This window comes from Penicillium paradoxum (assembly GCF_028828445.1).
Source record: "Penicillium paradoxum strain IBT 22861 chromosome Unknown utg000007l_segment0_segment0, whole genome shotgun sequence".
In the NCBI taxonomy this organism is placed as follows: domain Eukaryota; kingdom Fungi; phylum Ascomycota; class Eurotiomycetes; order Eurotiales; family Aspergillaceae; genus Penicillium; species Penicillium paradoxum.
In genome coordinates, this window is record NW_026643185.1 from 4065055 (window position 1) to 4077294 (window position 12240).

The 12240-nt window shown below is 51.6% G+C and overlaps 4 protein-coding genes across 4 annotated transcripts; 2 read left to right on the top strand and 2 right to left on the bottom strand.

Moving 5' to 3' along the window:
* Positions 1–653: 653 nt before the first annotated feature.
* N7457_009028 (peroxidase) lies at positions 654–1809 on the bottom strand (the record flags this gene model as incomplete). Its single annotated transcript, XM_057180071.1, has 2 exons — positions 654–1391; positions 1465–1809. The coding sequence occupies 2 exons, from the start codon at positions 1807–1809 to the stop codon at positions 654–656; spliced, it is 1083 nt and encodes a 360-aa protein (XP_057028457.1).
* A 2488-nt stretch (positions 1810–4297) lies between these two features.
* On the top strand, positions 4298–6802 carry N7457_009029 (uncharacterized protein; the record flags this gene model as incomplete). The annotated part of the gene is made up of 4 exons (XM_057180072.1): positions 4298–4412; positions 4473–4489; positions 4548–4658; positions 4721–6802. 4 exons carry the CDS (start codon positions 4298–4300, stop codon positions 6800–6802), a joined length of 2325 nt encoding a protein of 774 aa, XP_057028458.1.
* Positions 6803–7361: 559 nt separating this feature from the next.
* Positions 7362–9794, bottom strand: gpi10 (putative glycosylphosphatidylinositol-alpha 1,2 mannosyltransferase; the record flags this gene model as incomplete). The annotated part of the gene is made up of 4 exons (XM_057180073.1): positions 7362–8781; positions 8834–9234; positions 9309–9539; positions 9597–9794. The coding sequence occupies 4 exons, from the start codon at positions 9792–9794 to the stop codon at positions 7362–7364; spliced, it is 2250 nt and encodes a 749-aa protein (XP_057028459.1).
* A 716-nt stretch (positions 9795–10510) lies between these two features.
* car2 (ornithine-oxo-acid transaminase) lies at positions 10511–12005 on the top strand (the record flags this gene model as incomplete). Its single annotated transcript, XM_057180074.1, has 3 exons — positions 10511–10978; positions 11048–11749; positions 11820–12005. 3 exons carry the CDS (start codon positions 10511–10513, stop codon positions 12003–12005), a joined length of 1356 nt encoding a protein of 451 aa, XP_057028460.1.
* Between the last annotated feature and the right edge of the window lie 235 nt (positions 12006–12240).

Sequence of the window (12240 nt, forward strand, 5' to 3'; positions counted from 1 at the left end):
GGCCTGTTCGTGGTGTCTGGTTGGCTGCGCTGTTTCCGTGCCTCGAGGCCTCGGGCGCCAGTCAGAGCTGTGCGCTAGGTTCGTATGATGACGCCTCGAAGTCTAGTGGAAAGGTCCAAACGCGTGCATATCAAGGAATTCTCTTGATAATCCAGGGTAGCAGGGGTGCTGGAAAGCGGGGTTGGTGAGCTTTGGTTTTTTGGTGGAAGGTTTGTCAGGATTTAAAATGGCGGGCAGCCCACGCCACTTTAGCTGAGGTCCTTCCGGACCCATACCTGCTCAGGGTGTTCATGTTGAAGCGCTGATTCCGTTTCTTTCTCATATTTTCGATACTTTGATCAGGCCTACTTCTTTTACGATACTTGGAGACCAGAGATATATCTATGTCGCCATGGGGATTTCCCAAACTCTGCAACACAGCCCTACCAACCTTGGCCCGATAGTTCCATGTGAACATGCCAATGCAACGCCCTCGTGAAGCGACACTTGTATGCTATAAATACAGAAAAGACTACAATGGCATACGAATGTGAAAGGAAATCTAAATTTTCATTGACAATGGTGAAGGAAATCTCGGTGAGTAGTGACTCGGATATCAAGACAGGTAAACGAAAGGGACATCAGGAATACAGAGCAACTTTTGAGCGGTATGCTTACTCAGAAGTCTTGAAGACGAAGCGATCCTCAGTCTTGAAGGGAACACCAAGCTCAAGGAGCTTGACAAAGACATCAGAGAACTCCTGGAAGAAGACATCGCTGTCCTTGGCATAGCGCTCAACGTGCTTCTTGAAAGCCTTGTCCTTGACAAGAGCCATATCAGTGGGCAGCATCATGAGAGTGGAGGTGGTCTTGTCAGTGAACTGAGTAGGGCCGTTCCACTTCTTCTGGCTCCACTTCTCATCAACAAGCAGACGGAAGAAGTCGTTGCTGAAGACAGTGGGGCTGAAGTTCCAGGGACCATCGAAGCCGGAGCGGTCGGTGTGGCAGCGGCCAAGAGCGTGAGCACCGATCAAAGCAACCATCTCGCGGTCATCGAAGCCCATGCGGGAGAAGACGTCACGAATGTGACGCTGGTCCTTGGTGGCATCGGGGAGACGACCATCGGGAGTGCAGGCGGAGACGTCGCGGTCCTCACGGCCGGGTCTCCAGGGGACAACGGGACCACCCAACTCCTGGATGGCGCAGGCACCGGCGAGAGTCCACAGATCAGAGTGAGTGATCCAGGGGAACTGAGCCTTGATGGGCTCGAGGAAGTCGCGGGCAGTCTTGAGACCAGCGTTGGCGCCGTGGCCAGACTCCGGGGCGAATCTCATGGTAGCACCGTTGCTACCTCCAGTGCCAGTCTCCTTGTCATAGGTACCACTAGCGTGCCATGCGAGACGGACCAGAACCTATTGAGACAAAACGCCTACGTTAGCGAATTGATCTTGGAGCACGGAATCGAACAAAAGTGACTTGACTTACGGGACCATAGCTGCCATCATCATAGTCGGTCTCGCTGGCGAGACGCTGAGCAACAGCATCGTACACCTTCTGGTAATCGGCCTGGGTGGGAACGAAGGGACCCTTGGGGGTAGATTCGCCGTTCAGGTAAAAGTAGGCACCACCGGCACCGAGGGCACCGAGACCAAGGGCCCAGATGGCGAGGGAAGAACCGGACTTCTCAGAGCCAGCCTCTGAAGCATATCCACGACGAGCAGAAGCACGGAGACCGTTGGCGGGGATGGCGAAACGGGTGCTGCGCACAGCAGGACGGACAGAGGTCGAGCGCAGGAAGGCCCGGGAAGCAGCTCTGGCAGCGGAAGCCATTGTGATAGGACAGAGAGTGACGAGATTGGAAAAAGTCTAAGGAGGTTTCACGAAGGAGAAGGAAAGAGAAGGTGGGAGTACAAGGGTACAAGTACAGATGAGGAGAGAAGGGAAAAACCGGGGGGCATTTTGTACTTTCTCCTGGGGCTTTCTCTTCACATTTGTCAGTCCAAGGGCCAATACTTCGGTACCTCGTACAGAAGCCAATGGAATCACAGCCAATCAAGGGGGCCACATATGCCATTTGCCTCGGCGTTTCGTCTCATCTCCGCATTCCGGCACATCGTCTTTCCTCCCCAGACTTTCGCTGCTGGCTGCCGCTGTATCGACCCCCCTTGCGTGACAATGGCTCTATAATTCCTACACAGACAGGCTCTGTTTGACTCGACCATGCTCAACAAAATCCGTTCACTTTTCGTCGGAGGCGTAAACGATGCCCTCGGAACGGCCACGGGTATTATTAACAAGTCAGCGCTGTTTGGTCGTTTGGGCAACGGAGACCCACTACGGCTGTCTCCGAGGGCTGCTTACTGGATCGAACGGCCTGCTCACTAATAATCGAGGTCTAGATGTCATTCTTTACTCCGTACTCCGTACGGAGTAGATCTATGTTGGATACGAAGATAAGCTATTTATTGACTTTTTGGGTTTGGCAATCCTTGGAATTACACCCCTTTAACGGTCACAATTAACCATGGGTCGAGATATCATTCTTGAACTGATCACTTACGTCGCTATGATAGTCCCAGATTGACGCCGATTGGAAGACAAACATGCAGAACAACATCTAGAGGTTGCTCTTTACAGTGGTGGGATTTTTAGTTTAGCAGCTATCAAAGCCACTCATTCTCCACACACATCGAACTTTATATGCACAAGTGCCCAAAGGTCATCCTATCTTCTTCTACTCCGTAGAAGTAACTCTCTACTAATTCCCGTTGATTCTATTACGTTGCCTCGGTTTACTCTGGGCTATTGGTGCGGGAGCTGCACTATGAAGCTTTGTTCTTGACTATAGACAAGCAACAGCAATACAATTCTCGGGCAGGTTTTAAACCCCCTCCATTATGCCATACTGTGCCAAATGTGAGGCATAACGGGTAAGCCAACCATAGACAGCTGGGGTATGATGGGTCTAGTCGGCGATGGGGTGCATACTGCCTGGAGCAATTTCAGTGATTTCAGCAGGATCATCAGGTATTAGGTAGGTCTTTCTCGGGCTCCCATCTGGTCAGTATCGGAAGATCCCTCCCGTTGCGTTGTTGCATTTTGCTACTATGCGGTCATGGTATGCGTAGGTCGCATGCAATGATCCTGCGCAGAGAAAACAATTATGGACGGGCCAGACAGAAACAGATAGCAGACCGAATCTTGACGTATCCTGATTTACAACATAGGAAGACACAAATGTAGAGATGGCAAGTCAATGTAGATTTATTTCAAATATTTTCCATTCTTATTTGGAAATGTCCGTCGTAAAAAAGTCCTGATGTTCAATAGATGTAAACACCAGGGTGGAGTAGACGCAGCTCTGCTAAAAACTGTTTGGTTTTGATATTCCACGAACGAACGATTAAAAAATCACCCAAGAGACGTCCAGTGCCATAAGTAGGCACCACGCGGGTTATGTGGTTTGAGTTTAGATAGATCTCAGTGTTGGATGCAAGTGATCAACAATCCTCAACATTAAAAGGAGCGGATCCTCGAGTCCACAACAACTGGATTGTGGAAGAGGAAGAGAAAGCGAAGTGAAAGGTTTTTATGTTCCTCCGACGAGCACGTGAGCGCACTAGCGCAGTCACATGACCTGGCCCTTTTTGTATCGAAAATTTCCGCGCAAATTCCGGACTTTTCTTCTTTACACTTTTCCGAACGCATAATCAACCGCCAATTCCTCTTTCATAGGATGGTAGGTCATATTGGCGTACTAGAAGATATTCCTGGGTGGCATTATGACTTCTCGACGGCTCCGAAAGGCTTCGGCCTCTAGGCGCATTGGTAGATGCGAGTCAGTGTTGCCCGGACATGCCAATTCCAATTGTAGTAGATCTGTATTTCTTAGCTCTCGGTCTCTTGAGTTCGTCAAGAGCGCTAGAGCTTTAAGACCTTGAAAGTGCATGTGGGTTCTAGAATTGTTCTAGAAGACCGTTGCGGCCCTTGCGACGTGGGAGCAAGCTATGCCGCAAGCAATATGGAGAGATACAGAAGAATCAGATCGTCTTCCATTCAACTCGGGAATCCTCGAACTATCGAGAAATCCAACTCTGCATACTGTACTCCGTACTCTGTACTCCTTATACTGCTGGAGACAAGATTAGGTACTATATCGATGTATCTCACAACTGGGATGATCTGCCCCTCGGACGTCAATTGAGCCTGAACTTCTCCGCCCCCCGGAGACTTGGATTCTTCCCCTATTCCACTCATTTTTTTTTATATTGCTGCCACTCCTTTATTGATTTATTCTTGTAATTATTTATTTTGCATCATGCCCAACGGCATTAGCAAGCGCCAGCAGCTACGGAATGAAAAGACCCTGGCGGAGCTGATCCGGACCGTTCCTGGAAATGACCGTTGTGCCGATTGCGATGCCTTGACCCCAGGTTCGTCCCTAGACGCCCCCTCACTGTTGATCGCGGACACTAACTAATATGTCATTATAGGATGGGCAAGCTGGAATGTATGTCGCCTCTGCTTTTACCTCCGATCGAATTCGAACACTGACTCGTCTCCGATAGATGGGTATCTTCCTTTGCATGCGTTGCGCTGCACTGCACCGAAAGCTGGGAACACATATCTCCAAGGTCAAATCCTTGTCTATGGACACCTGGACAGCGGAGCAGGTCGATGTGAGTGCAAACCGGCCTCCCGAAATAGCAAGGGCACGAGCTGACAAGATGAGCTTTACTAGAACATGAAATCGCACGGAAACCTCCTTATGAACAAGATCTTCAATCCGCGGGGTATCAAACCACCAGTGCCTACTGATATTGATGAGTCCGATGCGTGTATGGAACGCTTTATCCGGCAGAAGTATCAACACCGCTCGTTAGAACATGGGAAGCCAAAGCCCCCGAGCCGGGAGGATTCGAGCTACTCCAAGCATAGGGCCGTGTCTCCCGTGGAATCAAGAAGGAATGACTATGACAGATCGCCTGAAGGGTCTCCTCCCCCACTTCCGCCAAAGAACGGCAAGTTCTTCAAGTTTGGTCTGAGGTCCTCAGCCTCTGCCTCGAACCTCCGTCGATTTGGTGGCAAGGGCAGGGTAGGTTCGCCGACCTCTGACGATGGAGCCTGGTCACCACCACCAATGCCTAGCAGAAGGACAACGGGACTTGGTGCGCCCGTTGCCGATATGACAACGGCATCTTTCGAATCAAAAATGGCAGCATTGCAGGAAATGGGATTCACCAATGACCGCCGAAACGAAATGGTTCTCAAGGGACTCAATGAGGATTTGGATCGAGCAGTCGAAACATTGTCCAGATTGGGAGAGGGAGGTAACTCTGCATCAAGAGCCAGGACCCCGGCCGGCACAACCACAGGTGCATCCGTACGCGTGGTTACGCCGAGACCTGGAACGTCCAGAAATCCTTTCCCCGTGACCACCGACAACACGTTTCCCGATGTCCCCAATAACCCGTTTGATCGGGCAGTCTCAAATCCTGTACCTCAGCAGGGCCAGGCCGCGTACAATCCATTTGATCAGCCAAAGCCAACTCCAGCTGTACAGCCTTTGGAATCATCCTTTCAGAACCTGCAGGTTTCTCAACCACTGTTCCCGCACTCTACTGGTGGATATCCCAACCAGACACGCTCTCTGCAACACTCTCCCTATCAGCAGTCCTTTACTCCTCCGGTAACATCAACATTCTCACAGCCTCCGTATGTCACATCGCCTCAGCCAATGGATAACGGCTATAATCCATTCAACATGGCAGCACCGCAGCACCAGAGCGGCTTGGCCAATAGTCAGACATATCCCAACCCCAGTATGGCGCAGACGAACCCTTTCTTCACCACTACGGCGCAAAACCAACCTATGCAGCAGCAGCAGCAGCAAATTGCTCCGCCCATGCCGGTCATGTCTTCCACCCCATCATTCAGTACATCTCTATTTGGACCCACTCCTTCTGTCCAAGGGCAGCAGCCGCAACAACAGCAGCAGCAGCAGCTGTCAAATGGCTTGAGCTCCTACAACCCGTACCAGCAAGGACAGACAGCAAACGCTCCTCAGAGCGCAAGCGGTTATCCCAGCCAATTCCAGTCCCACTTGCAGCCACAGCAGCCGCAGCCACTCATGACCCAACCCACAGGAATGGATAAAAACAGCCTTCTTTCATTGTATAATATGGGTTCTGCACAGTCCAATATCCCGTCCATGCCTGGGCAAGCCCAACAACCCCAGCAAACCCAACAACCTTGGCAATCCCAACCCCAACCCCAAGCCTCTGCGACGAACCCTTACTCTCCACCATCAAATCCATATACTTCCATGCCCCAGACCCAGCAGGCCACAAACCTCCAGCATCAGACCCAGCCTCAGCAGCCTCAGCAGCCTTTCCAACACCAGCAAACCGCTGTCAATGGCCAACCCACATCCAACAATCCATTCTTTGGTACCAATCCCCCAGGAAATTCTACAGCCCCTGTAGGCAATGGCTCTGGCCTTGCCGCCCAAGCAGGCATCAACCCATACCAACAGCAATCCTCCGGACTAGGCATTGGCGGCATGAACGGCCAACCCGGAGCCGGAACCGCCCCAACTATGGCGTTAAACAACTCCCCATTCTCGGGCATGAGCAGTCCTCCATTCGCCGGAGCAAACAGCTCTCCGTTCGGCGGGGGCAACTCCCCATTCTCCGGCCCACCACCTACAAACTCAAACTTTGCACGGCCACACATGAGCCAGCCGAGCATGGATGTGAGTGGGCTGCAGAATGGTCGTCACAGCCCCGATGCATTCGCTAGCCTGAGCGCTCGCTACGGTTAAAAACTAATGATTTTGCATTTTTGGTTGCATGTCTGCATTTTTGGATCCATAGATAGACACGAGCAATGTGATCGTGGACATTGGCATCGTGAATTCTTGATTCTTATACTGATTTGGATATAGAGGACTGACGAGATGTGTTACGTGTTACGCGTGTGCATGTCTGGCGCATCTGAGTCTCGTTGTCTGTCATTCGTTGAAATATTTTTCCTATCTTCTTTTTTTGTCTATCTTTCACTCATTTTTGTATACAAAAGATTTCTTCTCATTTTCCGGTTAGCGAGTCAAAATGGTACATATATCTGTTGTCGTTACATTATTTCCATGTAGAATTATTGGTGGATTAAGATCAACTATTATGCTGTAAATAGTGGAAGAAGCATATATGCCAATATATTCAAAGAAAATAGAAAGATGATCAAGGAAAAAGAAAATGAGAGAAGATGAAATGGACAAGGCTGAAAGGGGTGGGAAGGGAAATATCCTTATAACACCAGCTATTCTTCAAGGAAGAGCTGAATCCCAAAGACAACGGACAAAGAGCCAGAAAATTATGGTCTCAAGACCACAATTCCGCTTCTGTGGGCACCCTTTCACACGATGTCAGCCAATACGGCAGCCAATCAGCTATCGAAGTAGGAAGCCAACAGTTTCTCCGCCTAGAGAACATAGCCAGGAAGTTCTCCCACCGAGACCGAGGACGCCAAATCCAAGGGAACGAGGATTTCGGAGACGGCGAGAAAAGCGACTGCGCTGAACGCCACCATGATGCAAATATCGAAGTTGAAGGCGACGAGGACCAAGGCATCGAAACTTTCCATCCGCGTTGCCCTTGGTTGAGGGCCTCTTTTTTGAACGTTTCGATGATAAGATCGAATTGCTTTTCACGGCTTTTTTGCAGCCGGCGCTGGGTCTCGGCGCGCCAAATGTCTTGCTCGGCTGTGTCCAGGCACCAGACGACGATGTCACCTCGACGACGCCAGTCGTCGTGCCAATCGGTGTTGAAGGTGCGCCAGCACTCACCGTAGGAGGAGCTTCGTAGGAGGGTGTAGAGAGTTGGCTCGAGCTGGGCGAAGAAGATAAGATAGTCGGGCCATTCGTGTTGAGCCGTGGAGAGTGGGAGTCTTCCCGATAAAGAGGACGCGGAAGAATAGCTCGGTCGTCGGGGGAGATGACGAAGACCGCCGGCCATGTTCTGGCGGAGGAACTGGGATGGGTCGTCATAGAACTGGTCTGCTTCGTCTCGATAGACGGCTTTCTCTGCTGCGTTGAGATCAATCGGTGGCTCGCAGGAAAGCGCCCATGCGTTAATTGTTGGGTAAACCAGGTGGGAGCGCCATGGAGTGCTGTGGCAAGGCATCAAGAATCCCGCAGAAATTCCAGTCTCGGAGTTGGAGTCTGGTGCCTCTTTTGTTATTGGCGCCGAATGGACTTCATGCTGCTGGCGGAGATAGGAGATGACATCGAGGACGCCGGATGCATGGTGACGAGTCGTGTAAAACGCAATGACTACGTTGACAAGCACAAGGAATATAAGAAGGAGCCTGCGGGGAGTATGACGTGAGTATGCCTGCGAGGCGATGGCTGGGTGGAAATATTGCACTAAAGGCGGCGCCGCTAAAATGTGAAGCGAAGGTAGCAATGGGTAAATGAAGCGCACTTCCTTGTGGGAAATCAAAGAGAGTACAAATGGCATCAAAAGGCAGACTGTCGCCAATTGTACTCGAATTCCCGCCTGTACATGGTCGCCCACCGAGGAATGAGTAGTCAAGGTTCTGTACAAACCCAAAAGGGCGCAAGGCAACAAAGTAGTGAGCAAGAGGGGATAGCCTTGTGAGGCATAATAATGCCAGTCATTGCTACCATAGAAGACAGCTAGTGACTGCGCGATGTTGAAGTAGAGGAACCTGAGCGGCGGGAACGTCCAGATTCCATAGAACAGACGATCCGCGATCGAGGATACTCCGAGAATCACCGATCTGCCAGGTCAAAAGGTCAGCAGTGTCTCCAATAGGAGATCATATGACATACCCCCAAACTATGACTTCAGCGAGAAGGATCCTGCGCTGGGCCCAAGAGGTCCGAAGCCAGGCCAGGCTGGCCAAGGTGACCCAAACGAGAATGTTAGTCGGCCGCAGTATACAGGCTAGCGCCGCCAGCGGCAGACATTTGTGGAGGCTGTAAGAAGTGTCAGCAGCCGGTGATATAAGGTTGCATGTCCGGTCATACTCATGAATCGCGCTTCGATCCCGGTCCGAGCCCCTCTTTTGGGTGCCAGTGCTCTTGCCACGGCTATCGCCGGTCGTAGAGCCCACTGACCATTGCCAAGGCCATAGTTCTAATGCCACGATGGTGATTGTCGTTTCCATGCAGTTCGAGAGTGTCCTGGTTGAGCAGAACCATTGCCAGGGGTTTAGGACTGTTGCGGCCAGCTGTTGAACAATTAGCACGCGCTTTTTACCACCCATCCGGAGCCTATCTGGAGATGCAACACATAAGGACATACCGTTGCCCAGGACCCGCGTGAATCATCGCCGTAGACGCGAACTGCGAGTTTCCAAGTGTAAAAATCGCCAATCGCCGCAATAACGGCCTGCGCTATCTTCGGGGCGGCAATCAGGAGCTCGGCGCGCGTGCCAGGAGAGACGCTGAGAGTGGAAGCGAAGAAATCCGCGACCTTATAAAGAGCGGCGAAAAAAAGAGGGTGTAGTGAGGATCGTAATTGGTGGCGCCATTCCTAGGAGAACCGTCGGGTTAGACAAAGACATGTTTTGACGCGATCGCATTCACTCACCCAAGTCACCCAAGCTCCTTGACCCTGGCCGAAGGCGATCTGCCAAGCTGGTTCCAAGGACTGAAAGTATTCATCAGGCTGGAAAAATGTCTTCAGGGCGAACGCATTGGCGAGACGGAAGGCGATCAGGTAGAGGAGGATGTTTGGTGTGGGCGCGCGGAGTTGCGCACGGCGACGTGGAGAATTAGATGTAGACATGATAAGGAGATATTTGGAAATGCGTATTCATTCCCTCAAACATTGTCCTGAGGCTCATGAAGACGAGACCGTGGGCAGTGAATAGAGGGGAGCGCGGAAGAGGATCTCCTAACTCCGACGCGGACGATAACCATCTCAGCCTCGGTTTCTTTGTTCGAGTCTGTGCCTGGGAACTCCGTACTCTGCGATTTATGCACCTGGGCAAATCCATGCAACATTTGATTGATTTCAATTTGATATTTTATTCTAGCCCTCTAGCCCTCTGGGTATTCCCCAAGTAAATCTGTCTCTCGGATGTTCTTGTTTACTTCCCTTCAGTAGCCGAAGTATGACGTTGACGTGGGTTTTCGTCGCTCTGTTCGACCTGCCTAATTTAATCTAGACCAATGATAATACACTGGCATGATCCTTGACTGGGATTGTGGAAAGGAACGAATCAGAAAGAGACGTTACCAACGCGAATGGAGCCTGTAGGTTAATCCTGCGCATAGGGAACAGCATCGGCAGAACCTGTACTTAAGGGACGAGGGTTGGCTAGGTCTAACACTTAACGGCATAGCGGCTGGTCAGAGGCGATTTCCACGGTCCTTGCATATAACGTGTCTCTTCTTTCTTCTCTGCGATTCCTTCAAAGTCTCTTCCATCGGCATACTTCTTTACGCTATAGTTGACCCCAGTTTCCCCCCATTTCCTCCAACTAGCCCCCGCATTTCACCATGGCTACCAACGGGTCTTTCTCCCACTACCATGCTGCCTCATCTGCGGAGGCCATTGAGTCCGAGAAGCAGTATGCGGCCCATAATTATCACCCTCTCCCCATTGTTTTTGCCCGTGCTCAGGGTACTTCGGTCTGGGACCCCGAAGGCCGTCACTACCTTGACTTCCTCTCCGCCTACTCCGCCGTGAACCAGGGTCACTGCCACCCCAAATTGGTGGCCGCACTCGTAGATCAAGCTTCGCGAGTGACGTTGAGCTCCCGTGCATTCTACAATGATGTTTTCCCCCGCTTCGCCGAGTTCGTGACGAGCTACTTTGGCTTTGACATGGTTCTGCCCATGAACACCGGCGCCGAGGCGGTTGAGACAGGTATCAAAATTGCCCGTAAATGGGGATACAAGGTCAAGGGCATTCCGGAAAATCAAGCCGTGGTTCTGAGTGCAGAGAACAACTTCCACGGGCGTACGGTGAGTGATCGTGACCCCTCCCTGTAACACCCGTGGTCAGTGGCTGATTATGCTGACCCCTTGCATTAGTTCGCCGCCATTTCCCTATCTTCCGATCCCGAATCACGCGAACACTACGGGCCTTATCTGCCCGGCATCGGATGTACTATTCCAGGAACTGAGAAGCCCATCGCATACAATGATAAGGCTGCTCTTCGAGAGGCATTCGAGGCGGCCGGTCCCAACTTGGCTGCTTTCCTCGTCGAACCCATCCAAGGTGAGGCAGGCATCGTTGTCCCAGACCCAGACTACCTGCAAGAGGCCCGGGCACTCTGCGACAAGCACAATGTGCTGTTGATCTGCGACGAGATTCAAACCGGTATTGCGCGCACCGGCAAACTGCTGTGCCACGAGTGGAGCGGAATTAAGCCCGACCTTGTCCTGCTCGGAAAGGCCATCTCGGGTGGTATGTACCCGGTCTCCTGTGTGTTGGGACGCAAGGACGTCATGCTCACGATCGAGGCTGGCACCCATGGTTCGACTTATGGCGGAAACCCGCTGGGTTGTGCGGTTGCTATTCGCGCACTCGAGGTCGTGCGCGAGGAAAATATGGTCGAGCGTGCGGAACAGCTCGGCCACTTGTTCCGCGATGGGCTTCTGGCTATCAAGAGCCCGCTGATCGAGACGGTGCGCGGAAAGGGTCTACTCAATGCCATTGTCATCGATGAGTCGAAGACGAATGGACACACTGCTTGGGATCTGTGCATGTTGATGAAGGAGAAGGGATTGCTGGTATGTATCTCTGGCTGAGTTCTTTCTCCTTAATCTTGTCTCGCAAACCGCCGAAACTGACGTTTTCCAGGCCAAACCCACCCACCAGAACATCATTCGCCTTGCCCCTCCGTTGGTCATCACAGAGGAAGAAATCCAAAAGGCCCTTGACATCATCAAGGAAGCTGTTGCAGATCTCCCAACCCTCAAGGGGTCATCTGAGGATCAGGTCATCCCTCCCGCAGAGAAGAAGGTCAATATTGGCCTTGAGAACTAGATGCATCCAGATGAGAGGCCAGACCTCCGTAGGTAGATCGCAGCATCAACCCACCCCAAAAGCCGCGTGGGGAACCCATGACCTGCTTCAATCGATGCATATTCCCTCAAATAGGGCTAGTGATTTGATATTCCCCTTGGAGGCAAGCTTGAGACGACCGGAAACTCTACACATGGATTATTTCCTACTGTCTTCGACCGGCTTGCTATCCCACGTCGTGACGATGGAACGGCTT